This window comes from Mercenaria mercenaria, chromosome 17, assembly GCF_021730395.1.
Source record: "Mercenaria mercenaria strain notata chromosome 17, MADL_Memer_1, whole genome shotgun sequence".
Classification (NCBI taxonomy): domain Eukaryota; kingdom Metazoa; phylum Mollusca; class Bivalvia; order Venerida; family Veneridae; genus Mercenaria; species Mercenaria mercenaria.
In genome coordinates this window covers 47,748,523-47,765,344 of record NC_069377.1, presented here as the reverse complement: position 1 = coordinate 47,765,344, position 16,822 = coordinate 47,748,523, and the positions used below count along the sequence as shown (strand labels likewise).

General features: G+C 34.0%; 1 protein-coding gene across 1 annotated transcript; it reads left to right on the top strand.

Annotated features, from left to right (window-relative positions):
- The first annotated feature begins 10,415 nt into the window (after nucleotides 1-10,415).
- On the top strand, nucleotides 10,416-16,297 carry LOC123537302 (sulfotransferase 1B1-like). The gene is made up of 6 exons (XM_045320980.2): nucleotides 10,416-10,962; nucleotides 12,078-12,190; nucleotides 12,616-12,942; nucleotides 13,382-13,482; nucleotides 15,278-15,458; nucleotides 15,780-16,297. The coding sequence occupies exons 1-6, from the start codon at nucleotides 10,889-10,891 to the stop codon at nucleotides 15,890-15,892; spliced, it is 909 nt and encodes a 302-aa protein (XP_045176915.2). The 5' UTR covers nucleotides 10,416-10,888; the 3' UTR covers nucleotides 15,893-16,297.
- Nucleotides 16,298-16,822: the final 525 nt, after the last annotated feature.

The following is a 16,822-nucleotide window of genomic DNA, read 5'->3' as shown; positions in this document are numbered from 1 at the left end:
CATTCTAATCATGGCCCCGGGGTCAAAATTGACCTCGCCCCAGGGGTCACTTGATTTTACATAGGAAAATCTTCAAAAAATTTCTAAAAATAAACCAGAAGGCTTAGAGCTTAGATATTTGACATGTAGCATTGCCTATTGGACTTCTACAAAATTTATTCAAATCATGACCCCCGGGGTCAAAATTGACCCCAACCCAGAGGTCACTTGATTTTACATAGGAAAATCTTCAAAAATTTTCTAAAAATAAACCAGAAGGCCTAGATCTAAGATATTTGACATGTAGCATTGCCTAGTAGACTTCTACAAAATTTGTTCAAATCATGACCCCCGAGGTCAAATGGACCCCGCCCCATGGGATTACTTGATTGTACATAGAAAAATCTTCAAAATAAACCAGAAGGCCTAGAGCTTAGATATTTCATATGTAGCATTGCCTAGTGGACCTCTACAAAATTTGTTCAAATCATGACCCCCGGGGTTAAAATTGACCCCACCCCAGGGGTCACTTGATTTTACATAGGAAAATCTTCAAAAAATTTTCTAAAAATAAACCAGAAGGCTTAGAAATTAGATATTTGACATGTAGCATTGCCTAGTAGACTTCTACAAAATTTGTTCAAATCATGACCTCTGGGGTCAAATTGACCCCACCCCATGGTGTTATTTGTTTAGCTTTAGCAAAGATTTTTTTTTCAAGAAAGCAATTAAACTCAGGTGAGCGATATAGGACCATCATGGCCCTCTTGTGTTGGGTTAACGACGCACCGACACATTTATAGGTAATATGGCGACCTTCCAGATTTGATGGATGAGGAAGACCCCAGGTGCCCCTCCGTGCATTATTTCATCACCAGCGGGCACCTGGGTAGAACCATTGACCTTCCGTAAGCCAGCTGGATGGTTTCCTCACAAGAAGAATTCAACACCCCGAGTAAGGTTCGAACCCACATCAATGAGGGGCAAGTGATTTGAAGTCAGCGACCTTAATCACTCGGCTACAGAGACCCCTAAATTTATCATCATGCAGCCACAGAGCGTATCGATATCTATCCTAACATATACTGCTTTTCCCGTATGAAGATAACCTTACACCTTGGCCAGCTGGTTAAGACATCCGACTCAGGAATGGTACGTCGAGCGTTCGAGTCCCAATGGGAACCGTTCCAATGTGGTCGGTTGGTGTGTCACTACCTAGTCAAAGAAAGGTAATTGTTGCATTCGGTGCCTCCATAACAGAGTGGTTAAGGTCGCTGACTTCAAATCACTTGCCACTCACTGATATGAGTCCGCGGCTCAAGTGGGGTGAAGAATTCTTCACGTGCATCCATTAGCTGGCGTACGGAAGACTAGTGATTCTACCTAGGTGCCCGCTCGTGATGACATTATGCCTGAAGGGACAACTGAGGTCTTCTTTCACCATGTATAACTGGAAGTTTGCCATATGACCTATATTTAAGTTGTGGTTACGTTAAACCCGACAAAAAGTACTCTACTCTGTAACAAAAATGTGTTTATAATTGAATGTATCATTTTATCAAATAACTGTGTAACGATTCCCCTAAGCTATCTTTATGCAATATTTTGTAAAAGATTTTTTTAAATATGGACTTGCAAGCTATAAAGGAAGACCCGTCAACTGATATTTTGCAAATAGTTATTGCTCAATATTAATTTACCACTGCCTTAAAATAACTATATAAGCATGTCAAATGATAGAACGTCCAAAGACCTTTCCAACTATTTATACTTCGTATACTTGTTTAAAATACTTTTAAAGATTAGAACAATTTTCTGATTTCCAGTTGCCACTTTTCAAAACTTATCTGTATTATCCTTTTCAGTAGTTTTATTACCAAAGTACGCACATGAAGTATACATTAGTACAAAGACAGTTTTTGGTCTATTTATGTTTAATCAATTCTCGAAATTAAATTGTTCAACTCAGTATATGTGTAGTCGTAGTGCTGATTCATCATCCAATGGCATCTGTAGGTCTGGCTTCAAAAGATGTGCTAATTCTTTGAATTCCTCACAGTGCCTATTTGGATATGAATACAAACTTTGCAAACTTTTACGTCACTCAAGTCTTTTGCAGTGCCGATGTCGTTAATTTCAAACATATCTGGTATAAAGAACAGTGTATCAGGCTTTCCACCAATAACCTGAGAACTGGTTTGTTCCCTTATCTCGTGAACGTTCCATTACTGTGCAATCCGGTCTAACTCGGTTTGTATGAGATCCATAAAACAAATTTTAAATTCTCACATTGTATTGCGTCCAGTTCATTGAATGTCCCTGTATCGCGTAAGTCTTTCCAGATTTTATTTGAAAAGGTTAATCCACCAATGGACTCCATTTTGTCATAATGTACCCCACCACTTCACAATGCGATGGTTATATGTGCTTTTTCCAACTACAACGCAAACGGATCAGCAGAATCATATCGGACGTATTGCTGCAAAAGTAAAGCAATGGGGTTTTCGGTGCCACAATCAGAACTTGGTATTCGAGGGACTTCTTATGCTCATTCAATGCATCTAAAAGTATATTGCAAACAAGTGTGGGTCATTATTTAAGTCCAAAATCTCTAACCATAATATTTTTCTACTAAACCCATCCACCGCACCATAAATACAAAATCCATATGGTTTAGTTAGTCGTAACCGTCTATATGCCATATAAAATTGGGTCCTTTGGCACAGTTGACGCACCGGTGGAGACGATGTGCTTTCTGCAGCTCAACACCAACTGGATCCAGCGCTGTCATTATTTCCATGACGTCGTCCCTTTTGACGCACAGATCTTAAAGCCTTTCGTAAAGTACTCTACAATGAACATAGTTTTGTCGGTTATAGATGTTGATGGTAGGTACCTGGGCTCAGTAGCTTGATAATACCGAGCAGTATTATGAAGCAGACACTAAACACCATCCAAGTTTTCATCTTCATATTTTTCAGTCTAGTAGATGAGTCTGAAATACATGTTTATCTATGATATTAATCTCTGCATGGTACAACATAGGTACAATTTTTAAGTCCAAAGTATTCCAGATCACTGACACTTGGGGTTCGGACCCCCACATACCCTATTCACCTCCGCTCCCGGTTAAATTTAGCCAATATGTTTTAGCATTTTACCATGTATTGAGCATAGGTGACGATCATAAAACGCATTTTGTAACATTTCAGCGTGTATTTAAAAAAAAAAATATATTTTTACCATCAATACTGTCAATATGACAAAATTTGAAACATCGCACGAACAATGGGAACACTTGATTGCGCTGGACCCTCGCTTTGTGTAGCGCATGTCATAAACCGGATACCAAAATTGATTCTCGTACGGCTGTGTTAAACCAGATCATCACTTTTTTATGTAAACAAACCTCGTGTAACATGTGCTGAAGCGATAATCCGTATAATGTACACATGTAGTCGAAACGGTATCAATTTTAGTATTTCCCGGGAACCATATGCGCAGTTCAAAGCTGGATCAATTCGCAAGGAAGTGTTCCATAAAATTTTGATTGATTAATTATATATTTTTTATTGATTTCTTGTCGGAATACAAATGACAGTTGTCGGGACCGGTGTCATTTGACAGAATGGTAACAGACCAGACGATTGATACCAGTGATTCATTCAGCTTGCATTCGTAGGGGTTCATTTGAAAGTTTTACTAGCTATTGTTGCCCTAGTGTCTGTGCATTGTTTCAAATCTTGTTTCAAATATTGAGAGCATTGATGGTAAAATATATTTTTTTTTAAAAACACGCTAAAATGTTACAAAATGCTTTTAATGATCATCACCTGTACATGGTAAACTGAAAAAATATTGGCTATATTTAACCAGGGGCGGAAGGAAATGGGGTTTATGGCGAATATCTAAAGCCAATCCACTGGAATGTAAGGCTTTAGCTTGGGATAATGATCGTGGAAAACCTGAAATATATGTACACACTTTATACATATTTTAGGATTTTTGGTCAACATTGTCATTCAAGTCAAATTACATTGACACAAATTCCTTCCCACATCCTCTCCTCCGTCACAAACCACTTAAATATGCGCGATATTGAGTATTTGAGCAAGAATAATGGAAATCATTTTAATTCACAGCGTATGTGTATGAAGAAAAAGTTTAAAATATGGATTACATACCTGAAATCAACGTAGTTGCCTTCAGCTTCTAGAACACGTGTATAATGCTTAGCCTAAGCCAAAAGTCTTAAGCCAAAAGTCATAGGTCAAAAGTCGAAAGTCATAACTCAAAAGTAAAAAAACACCCTAAGTCAAAACTCAAAATTGTCCCTCCACGGCTTCCATAGACAACCGATAATAAATATTGTTGAAGATTTGTTCTGAACGTTTGGCGACAGCTTGCGTAGAATATTGATTTTGTTTAAAATTTAAAGCCACGGAGACAGTGTAATTGTTACTTTATGCTTAATAGGGATAGTTTTCATAACTCAGTAAGAAAAATATGCTGAAGTTGTTACGCATTTTGTATGGGCTAAGGCCGGTGTAGTGAAACGTACAATCTATATATTATACCGGGCAATACTAAGTAATTTGATTTGGGAGTCTTTTTCCCTACAAAACTTTCTATCATACATTTTATAAGTAATAGAGACAGCCGGTAAAAATTAACTAATAAATGGCGTATCACATATGAGCTCAAAAAAACCTTCCACTAATTCCAGTACAATATTAGATATGGGAGACGTTTTGTCCTTGCGAAATCTCAGAAACATGTGAAATACGTAATAGATTTCCGTGAAAAAATCCTGTTATGCAACATTGTATAAAAGATTGAATTTCCTAAAATATAGCCGATTAAAATAAGTAAAACGTATTATTTTAGAAACAAACTGGTGCTTAGGTACACTGCATAATAGCGTCTTCCCAAAACTCACATACATAGCATATCTAGAGGGAGTATATGGTGCTTCTTCCCAAAAATCTCAGGTGGAGTGAAATCTCCAGAAAGTTGATATATAATCACCAGATCTATACAAAGAACATTTAAATCCAAAACTCAGTACTTTAGTCTGTTCGGAACATGATTAAGATGTTTCATATATATAGGTGTGTGTTAGTGTGTGTGTGTGTGCGTGTGTTTGTGTGTATGTGTGTGGAAGAAATTAAATGAATATATGCACACTGGAAAACATAATTTCATAGTTAAGTAGCTGCTAGAACAGATGATGTAAAAGAAAAATGATTTATACACCCTTTTATGAAATTAAATTACATTTCCATATGTAAAGTGAAGCAATTAGTTTAATCATGATACCGTAGCTTTAAGGTCAGAATTCGCATTTGTAACTTTCTACTTGGTCTTTTGTCTACAACATAGCTAATAGGACAGTCTAAACAGACTTTATAAGATGTTATTAATCTATGTTCTATATTTGCTAATTACGAATAAAGCATAGAGCAAAGGAGTCTAATATCGACCCTCTTCTATTATCGACCCCCACCCTTAATTGATACTTAATCACATTTATTCCTAGAAATCATGTGATCATGTCATTCACTGTCATTTTTACGTCACAAATTTTCTTCATGTGCCATTTTGAATGTTTACATACAGTGCGACTGCATGAGATAAATTTCAGTGCCAACCACTACATCGTCCGTTAAGGTAGGTATCTTTCTGTTAAATCAAATTTACCGTTTTTATGGATCAAATCAGTTTAATTTTGTATTTAATCCTACTATACACATATAGAACCCATTTCTAGCAGCCATTTTTGTAGTCTCTTGCAACTTCTGGAAGGATTATGTGGGGGTCGATAATAGCAGATTGAAAATATGACCTTCTGCTATTATCGACCCCTAACTAATTAAATTTATATAATTTCTTGTTGCTTTGAGGAAAGCACTTAATTCATAACTTTAACATGTCCAAAACATTGTGGAATGATACTTATTTCAATTGGGTATTGATTACATTTTACTCGGACTTTATCTTAGACTCTCTGTGTAAAATCTCAAACTTTTAACTAAAATAAAGGTATTAAATCAATATAACATGTCAATAAAACTTCAAAGTTTTGTTGTTTGTAGCATCATCTGAAGCATGTGCAGTGAAAAATCTTGATTTGATTTCTAAAATAGTATTTATTTCTAAAGTCACTATATGTTCATTGTAAATATACTTTGTTATACCAAAGTGGAAACTGGCAGGTACTCTAAAATGCAGCTCTCTGATTGGTCAGTTAGAACCCCTAATGTTCTGTGATGACTCATGATAAAGTTATGAATGCACATTTTTAGTTGATCACAAGGATTAAAAATCTCCTTAAATAAAGAGAAAAAAAAAGCGCAGAGTCTCTGAAAGTTCGTCATAGTCTGATGTTTCTATCATTTATGATGATAGTGACAGTTATGACGATTTTGACGATTCCTCTGATGGACAAAATGATGATGGACAGTGCAGACAGCTTAGACCAATGTCAGGGTTGTGGTCAGTTTAATTGGAAGCCAAATGAGTGAAAAGGCTGTGATGAATGCGCTGGATGGTGGCACATTAAATGTACTAAGCAACCAGAACTTCACTTGTTGACTCCAGAGGACTTACAAAAAGTTAATTTTAAATGTATAAAAATTGAATGCTAAAATATGTTGTTAAGGCTGTAGATAATATGGATAATCAACTTTGTTTGAGTGTTTGAATTATTTATCTCTTGTGTGTGGCTAATGTTATATTACAAATAACTATTATCTAATATTTACAATTTGTCAGTCAAAAGACCAAATATGAAACTGTGATAGTATGAAAGACCAAATTTATAAATAAAAAAAAAACACACATGAAATAATATTTTCCATGAAATCGTAGTAAAGTTATGGTTTGTTTATATGATAAGTTGCATAATTTCAAATTGCAATTATGACAATAAAGGACAAATAAAAATTAACTTAATAATAATATTATGCATGATTTTCAGTGTTTTCAGTGTTTTTTTTTTTTTTTTTTACTAGGGGGTCGATAATAGCAGAAGTGGGTCGATAATGGCAGACACATGTCACGAGACAGAATAGTTGACCATACCTTATTCTGTAATGTAACAAGTGTTTTCATTGGTTGAAATCGACCAATGATAGTTTGTCTCAAATATATGTGTCACTTTGTCTCCGAAAGTGAAAGTAAGAATATGTACGGTAGATTATGGTCTTAAGGGGTCGATAATTGCCTCCTTTGCTTTGCAACAGCAATGTATTTCTCGTATATGTTGATTTTAATTGCATATTCAGCAAAGTTCTCTTTACTCGCGCAATGTCACATCAATCGATGAAAGCACTATATTTTGATGATATTATACTTTTGCCAGAAATATTTTGAATACCGGTGGCAGGTTTATCAAACCTTTATCTAGACTATGTAAATATTGAAAATATCTGGTAGTGAAACAATAGTTTTAACAAAATTTAATAGCAAACAATTACTCCAAAGGTATCATTAATTTGCATAACATTAAAAATGTGGCGTCTTGGATGTCTTGCATCAAACTATTTCTTGTAAAGGTTCATACGCGTACATATAATGTCTTTGGTACATAGACTTTGATTGTAAATCATCAGCAAAAAATACTGATTTTGTCTAAATAATGACGGGCCTCTCGTTAGTCGGTATGTGAATCTGTATTTATGATATTCGAATGTTTTGCTTTGACCTCTTAATAAATCATTTTAAAACAAGACGGTAAGAATATATTCCCTGGAAGCATTGAACGAAACCAACATAGCCAGGGACACACATAGCAAGTAGGTCAAACCACACATAGAAACTGTAATGGAAAAACATGGCAGACACGTTGCTTCTACTTAACTTTTTAAGCATTATCATCAGAGCTCCTAGAAAGACCTACACTTCTGTTATTAGATATAACATCCTCTTTTTTTATTCCGTAAATACGAAGTAATGTTTCGCGAAAACGAAAAATATCTGCAGCTTTTGGTCATTTTTCGTAGTAAATTGTGTACGACGTCGCATTGTTATGATGTCAAACCGTGATTACGTCACATCTGGAGGTCAATATGTGTTTTTGGCTCCGTCTTTGAGTCCAAACGACTTTTTATGATTGATTATGTGACTACATCTAGACCAAAGGAAAGGACTATAATTCGTTTTGCACTCATAATGGTCAAATAGACATCAGTTTCAACTAATACCGCAAAAAAACTAATGCAGAAATATTATGTAAAATTGAAATAAATATGATAAATGATTTGCAGTTATACAGTTAATGTTAATGAACCACTGAAATTTCATATGTTTATCATCTGTTTAACGATATATATATTTAGTTAAGTAGGGAAGATGAACTGTACATATTCCGAATAATGTTATCCAATTAACTTGATCCAAAATTGGCTTTCATCGCTCTTAAAATAGCTAATATATTAATTATATTAGAAGGTATGAATAAAAAAAAATACACACCGACCGACGGATGTATGTACTGGTTTTACAAGCGTGGCATCTGCACTTTCTTATATTTCTTTAACACATTCCTGACAATTTTATTATGTTTCCGGTGGCTGCTTAAACCTGATTCTCATTATAATTATAGTTGAATTTTATAGTTCTAGTTTTCTTCCTAGTATAATATTAAAGTTAGTCTCCCTTAACGTTTGAGGCGTCGGGATCTCAGAGGACATTGAATTGACCTGTTATTTACATTTTATGTATATTACCTGGCTCAGACGTAGCTAGTTATATCTCCAACGAGGTGGTCTCTCCTTAGTTAGCATGGTACACTTCGAACTCTGGCCCCCGTCATAATTTGTAATAATTAGAACATCGTGATTTGAATGTCTGTAAATTACAGTGAGAGATAATGATTGTTAATTCTTTAGAAAATTCAAACGGCTGATACATGTAAAACTCTGATGTCAGTTGTAATACTAACTGCTGCTAGCTTTGTATGAATCGATAAGACATCTTCGTGCGGGAAATTCAAATTATTGAATGGTTCCATGCTTGTTGATTGACATTCGGGTACATTTTTGCTATTTTGTGAAAAAACGTGATGGCTAGGCCGACATTCCATTAATATCCTGTAGTTCAGTAGGGCATATTAAATTGAGAAATGCAAAAAAATTGGACATTGTTCCTGCAACGGGATCATTGCAGGCTGTCAAAAAAGTGCAAAATTGATGATTTTGGCGTGTTATTTTTAATGGATGGGTTACAACTTTCGTATGGATAACTTTCTGTATTCTTGTATGAGAGTCCTGATTTTGTCATTAATTAAATAATAAAAGCACAAAACATGCACACAATTTATAAAATGGCCACCCTGATTATGCACATTAGGGAAGTGCAATATTACGACTCGCTACATGTAATCCTGGCCGTGCCCAAAATGTTCGAATCCAAGTGTACCCTGCTATCTTAACAGAGTAAATCAAGCACCGGTAGGGGAGATAATAACTGGGAAGAGTTTTAGCTAATATGAATAACACAGTGAAATTTCTTATAGAGGTTAAGTGTGTGTTATCACTCTGACTTGAGATAAAATACTGAAATATACGGAAGCATAGAGGCGACATGTAAAAAATATAGTCTTGCAGGTCGTGTAGATAATTCCTTCGCTAAAGATATTATGACTTATACGCTTACAGAAAAATGTATTTCACGAGATTGTTACCTTATACAAAGGATATGGTGTGCCATAAGCATGACATCAAAGAAATATTTTCACTACAAGTCACATGTCGTCTACCATAAATACGTAATAGTTATAGTATGTGTGAGTGTGTTACCAGGATATATCAGAGCTAGGGGTACACCGAGGGTATTTTTCTCTACACATTTAGTCGAGGCCGGTAGGCCGAGACAGATGTGTGCAGAGAAAAATACCGAGATGTACCCCTAGCTCTGATATGTCCTCGTAATACACGAGCATTACATATTATAACTGTTTTATCGCATAGTTTTATTATTAAAATTTATATATTATTTTCATTTAAATTTGTTTATTATTATATTTACTCTTTTGATTCTCTTTTTGCGCCTCGCTGACTGAAACACTAAAACTTCTGTTTTAGCAAATGTGTTCCCCAGATAAAAGTATCCAACAGATTTCTGCATTGGTCTTAAATCTTTGCATTTCATTGGCCAAACATATTGTATATTGTAAAACTTGTTGTTTTGTTTGTAAAAAAAATCAAAGAAAAATAAACATTTGAGAAAACTCAGAATTTCATATATTTCATGTTTTTCTGAATATGGAGATAACTATCGAGTTTTTGAAATATTCTAGTTTATTTATTCTTTTACTTTATTAATGTAGGTGTTTGTGATAATTCTTTTTCAGTGAATTGTAAATTTGAGCTAAAATTAAAAAATATAACTTTTCTTTGAAAGGAAAAAATCATACTCCCTTGGTAGGACCTCAATAGAGAAAAAGTGTTGCGATATATATCGGAACAGTTTTACTGTGCTGATATATATCGCAACAGTTTTTTTTTCTAATGAAACTCTATAGAGATTTCTGTGTTGATATATATCGTAACAGTTTTGTAAAATATCAGCACAGATTTTGTAGTGTTAATGTGTGTAACCATGTTTAACATACTGCAAAGATCAAAGGAAAACTGCCGCACTATGCGATAAATAAGAAGAACAGCAGTTAACACGGTCCAAGTTTATCAACACGATACAGGTTAGTGGGTACATTTGAACCAAGTTTACAAATCTAACATATGATAATCAGTTGTTTATATTCATAATTGTGTGTTCAGTATTTTATCAGTATATCATGAATTAAAACTACGACAACTCGTTATTGCTGTTATATTTATAAACTAAATCTGTAAATAAATAACCGCATGTGCTGAGAAGTTTAAGACCAGTAAGCGACAAGAACACAATGATTAGGATTACATCGGAATTACCTGATGGAAATAAGTCAGAACATATTTTTGCAGATGGAATAACATACACGTAAGTTATTCTATAATATCTATCGTTGAAATTTCATATACTAGAATAAGTGTTGCAGTGTTCTTTTTAAAATTTACTTATTCTTAAATGTCATTCATTTCATGCAGAAAATCATACGTAAAATATATAACATACATGTAAAGGGTGTGTAAAAAGTTCGTTCCAATTTTCACCATAGGCTTCATTTTCAATTGAGTTTCCAAGTGCCGCTGTAATTTAAACATTCAAACAAGAACGCATATCAGTTTTAGAAAATTGAATAAAAATATTATAATTTCCGGACAAACTGGATTCTTTGTCTATAAAACATATATATTTTGAATCACCCAATTTCGAAAATGCAAATACTTTCACTGTCCCCATCCACTTAATTATACAGTTTACATGTACTGGTCACTTTAAATAAATTCATGGTTCTGGCTAAAGTAGCTTATAGGTATGTTCATCAGAAAATGAAAACGTTCAATCAATATTAGTTACGAAATGGAAAAGCTAGCCTGTAAAATATTCAACAGCTTGATTTTATCCGAAATGACATTATCCAAACTGGACACACTTTTTAAAATGTGAAATCTAGCTTACGGTCTACATGCCAAATTGCATTTGATGACATTCTTGTATACTAAACAGGTTTTACAGTAACAATGCAAGACGTGCAACAAAATCCATTCGACACTATTCAGTTTATTAGGGTAACAAAAACGAATAGGAACGAATTTACTACACACCCTTTACATGTATTAATATAGAAAACTATTTACTCGCTGATCCGAAGATGATAAAACCTAATAGTATAAGATCATTTTGAAGCATAGAACGTAACAATGCAAGATGATAGCAGACCTCACAAGAGCCGTATAGTTCACAAATCGTCTAGTAAAGAAGTTAATGATTGATACGTTTATATTTGAAGTTATAAATGGTTTTGGATTTGTTCGTTCTTATCTGCGATGATCTTGTTGATGCCTGAGCTTTGAGATCAATCTCGGCGTGCTTCGCCGATGTTTCTTAGGAGGAACACATCAGATATCAGCCGCTGGAGGTATTGACTCATGCCGTTTATTATTGTATACGTAATATGAATAACAACCAAATGCTTGTATGTCTTCTTGCAGGTCTCAAACCTTAGATATTATACCAAACAGAGACCTAAAATCACACATAGATAATGTTTGTAACTTAGAGATACGTGATGACGATATATACCTGGCTACCTTTCCTAAAAGTGGTAAGACTTTCATCATACTGTTTTATATCGGGGACATAAATAGATATATACATATACATTATTCCTGTTTATATATAGCAAATATTATATTTCTTCAGGAATATTATACTAGTATGCTGACTTTGTCATGCACTTTTTTCGCCGGTTTAGTTTTCTTAAAACCCTAGACTAAACTTATTTTTGTGGAATATTGTTACTAGGATTCTCTAAACTTAAGGTTGTATTACAATTCTTTGATATTGTTGATATGGATAGCTGACCTTATAAAATATTTAAGGATTTAGGTTTAAAATGAAAGCATTGTATAATTTTATTGACTATCATATAATTATAAAATGAGACAGAAGAAAACGCTGTCATAGAAATAATTATACCACTTTTACAAGCAAGAACATTATTTTGATCATATCATACTATAATACGAGGCACACACTGGGTATGGGAGATTCTAGTCATGCTTAGGCGTGGTAATGCTGAGTACGAAACTAAAACGAAAGAAGCTGCATTCCTGGACTTCCAACCTCCTGAAATAGTAGAAGCTATTCCTTCACCGAGGGTACTGAATTGCCATTACCCTTGCAAACTCACACCCAATGGTGTATTTCGAAAGAAAGTAAAGATTGTTCAAGTGATGAGGAATCCCAAAGATGTTTTTGTGTCGTTCTATCACCATCACAAGTACTTTGACAAAGAAAACCAAATAAAATCTTTTCAAGATTATCTGCCAAGAATGACGGGTGATTATGGTCTGTGTAAGTAAGCTTTATCTAGCCCTATATTACTGTTGTCTTCAGTTGTTATGTTTATACATGTAGTCTGCCTTCATGTCTAACAAATTATACTCATATACTGAGAACAAAGCGTGAAGTGATCAGTTAACTGTATTAAAGAACACACTATTCGTTTTATAAAGATGACTGAAACATATTGTAAATTGAAACATCACTACCTTCCATTTCATAGGATATTTCATATTGTAGGTAATTTGGAAAATGATGCCAACAAATTCAGCTTTTCAACATATACCCCGTAAGAAGAGCTTTCATTTCAACGAAAGTATAATATCTTTCATTAGTTACCATCTGTTTTGAATTCGATATCAAGGTCAACAGGGAATTTCTAATCTAGTCTCAAAATACGTTATCCAATACTGAAATATGAATAATATTTAATATGACTTTTGAATTTCAGATCATTTTTATCCATGGTTTCAATATGTAAAAGAATGGGAAAGATTTTCAAAGAATCATCCAGATCAGATTATCAATATTTATTATGAAGATTTGAAAGAGGTAAGCTGCTCATGAAAATTAACAAAACTGATAAGTATATTTTGCAGATCGGATGTTTTGTTTAGGCATTAGAATAACAACTTTCAGTTATTTATTTTACAAAAGTTAATTTGTTAATATTTCATCACTTATTTACATTACATTTCCCTCGAATTATTTTATGTATTGCCTGGAACATCCAAGCTATTTGTTGCTTTCTCTGGGCTGTTTATCTGGACTTCTCTCCTGTCAAGATAGACTGTGTAAACAAAAATTTAAATTTAACTAACATTTTGAAATACACAAGAGGTCGTAAAATATTGTATTTTGGCTTATTGCAAACAAACAGATCAGAAGGATTAATCTTATCATAGATTTATTGCATTTATGCACAAAGTATATGACAGGCATTGAAAAAATAATCCGGATTAGACTTATATGTGAGTAGGGTTGAGTGTTCCCCGTTTTTGTCTGATTTGTACTCATTTCAGCTGGGCTAATTGCGCGCGCATCAATTCGGTACATTTGCTGGACAGGCAGAATAGCCCGATCGAAACATCACAGCGTATTTGGATGTATCGATCACGTGATAGTTCCGAGGGTTCTAAAGAGTTTTATCAACTCAGTTGCTGATTTACTGAAACGTTTTACCTAGATGTAGTGTAAACAGACTAAACATATCGGCGAAATATACCAGATGTTAAATTCGGGAACCATGGTAGACCTCTGGTATGCTAGAATGGAACATCATCATTGTTATTATTATTATTAAAGCTTCTATTACAACCACTGTCATTACTACCTCCATTAAAAGTACCAACACTACAGTCGCTACTACAGCAACCACTACAATCACTATTTCTGCTATCATTCCAACCACATACACCGCTCCTGTAACTAAAATTAAAAACAATGTGTCAGGCATTGGTGCATTATGCCGACTTTCATGCAGTTACAGAATAAGGGGGCCATCTTGGATTTCTCGGACGACATCAAAGTTTGAATTTACTTGCATCTCAAATAACCGTGGCCTTTTTCTCCGAAGAATGTTTCCTTCGACTAAGGATTTTTGTAACACGAACCTCGACATGTTTAAACACATTCGGTAACCCGTTCTGAAATTTGATTCTCTTTCATTATGTCTGACTGGACAAGTCAAGTCAAAGCTCACACAGATTGAGCTACTTTGATATTGGTACGGTGAAACTAACTTATTTAGACGAGTTATTTCTTAGCGGATCTAGGACTGTCATTTTTAGAGTTAAATTTAACAATTGTTATTATTAATCTCGAAACAAAACTAAATTATAAAGAGACGATTGTCAATTTTACGCAACCTGGCCGGAGATATCCTTTGAGAAACATCATACGGAGTCTAGATATGTCACAACTTTTGAACAAGAGCTTGTTCAAAGAGGATTTTGATTAAAGAAAATTTTGTTATATTAAAGGGGACTACTGCAGTACAGCTATTCTGAGTGAATCTTTGTCTTTGATTTTATGTCAAGATGTCATGGAACCTGTTAAAAAATTATAAAGAACCACTCGAAAATAACATTCTATTTTTGTTTTATGTATGTTTCGGGAAACAGGTAATTAGGCTGCATCTTAGAAATCAAAAGTAAATACATTGACCTTATGATAAAATAAGAAGAAATTATTGATGCATTTTTGTGTTTTACGATTCTATAGGATCCCATCGCGGACATAAAATAAACTTGACAAGTTTCTTGACACAGAACGAAGCAAATAAATTGACCTGATGATTAAATCTGAAGTAATTATTCATGCATTATTGTTTTCTATAATTCTATAGAACCCAGTCAGAGAAATAAAGAAACTAGACAAGTTTCTTGACATGGAACGAAGTGAAGATCTGATTACAAAAATTGCCAATGCATGTAATTTTGAAAACTTGAAGAAAGCAGATTTGGAAATCAAAGTTCAAGAGGAAATTTCAGAAGCTGACGATAGACCTTCACCAATGTACAGAAAGGGTAAATCATTTAGAGGTCATACGTGATAACTCCTAAATATAAGTGAAATCACTTTTAAAGTTCTATATTTTAAGTAAGGTCATTTTGCATACCATTTTGAGCAATACTATGTATAGGAGAAAGAAACGCATTATTATAATCTTCAGTTAGAGCAATTCTTGTCAATATATTGTTTCTGAAAAGTTAAGAATGCTTAATCCCCAAAAGGCAATGCTACTAGTTATTACAGATATATTCAAATACACATATAACACCCATTGCCCCTGTCAATACAAATACCCTAGCAAAAAGAGTATAAATAAAATTGATCTTTAACTTCAGGTCAAGTGGGAGACTGGAAGAATTATTTCACTGTGGCACAAAATGAAAAAGTAAACACGTGGTTGGAAGATAATTTTGTGGACACCGAGCTAAATTTCAGATACACTTTGTGAAAATTGTACAGAAGTTTGTGGACACCGACCATAACTTCAAACATACGTTTTAAATAGGATACAAAATGTGTGGACACTGACATTCTTTTTATTCCCTGATATATATGAAAATGTTGAAGGGCTCGACTGTAAGGTCAAATATACTCCATTCATAGAATTCTACTATATGTGTTCAGTGTAAATAGTGACAGATCTGCTAATTATCACTTGTTAATGAATTTAACAGCGATACTAATTTTAGATTTGCGATTGTTTATATTGGTATCCTGATATATAAATTTATATACATATCAAGAAGGTAATAAAATTATTTCACGAATGTGACTTATTTTATAAGCTGTAGAATCTTTGATGCTCTTGTTAACAACATTAGCATTACATACTTTGTCTCTTACTTTTCCGTGATACACTTTAGTGATGGCTATATACTAATAAAAGAAATTGGTCTTTGTTTCATAGAAAATTCAGCTTTTTCAGATCAATCTTAATACAGTTTCTAGATTTTCACTGCGGCGCAGACCTATTTTCCACAAGAAAAACATACATCTGCTTCAAGAAAACGGAAAGAAAAATGGGTGCTGAATAGTATGCAGTGAAATGCAAGTCAGCTGAAGCCAAGTACCCACATATTACCCCATTTCAGAAAGCGGTCCGCAGATTAAACACCGTACTTTCTTTTTTAGGTAAACAATTCGAAAACATGCGAATATAAGCATGAAAAGAATTTTATTTTATGTAAAATACATTTCAGGAGTGAACAAATATGCAAATTTGCGCATCGGTTTACGCGCAAATGCGTAAAAATGGAACAATTATACGGAAGCCTATTAGGGACATTTTGTCTTAGTTTTTATGCATAACCTCTTACGTATGACATATTAGGTGTTACGTATTATCAGTTACGTATTACCTCTTAGGTGTTATATCTTG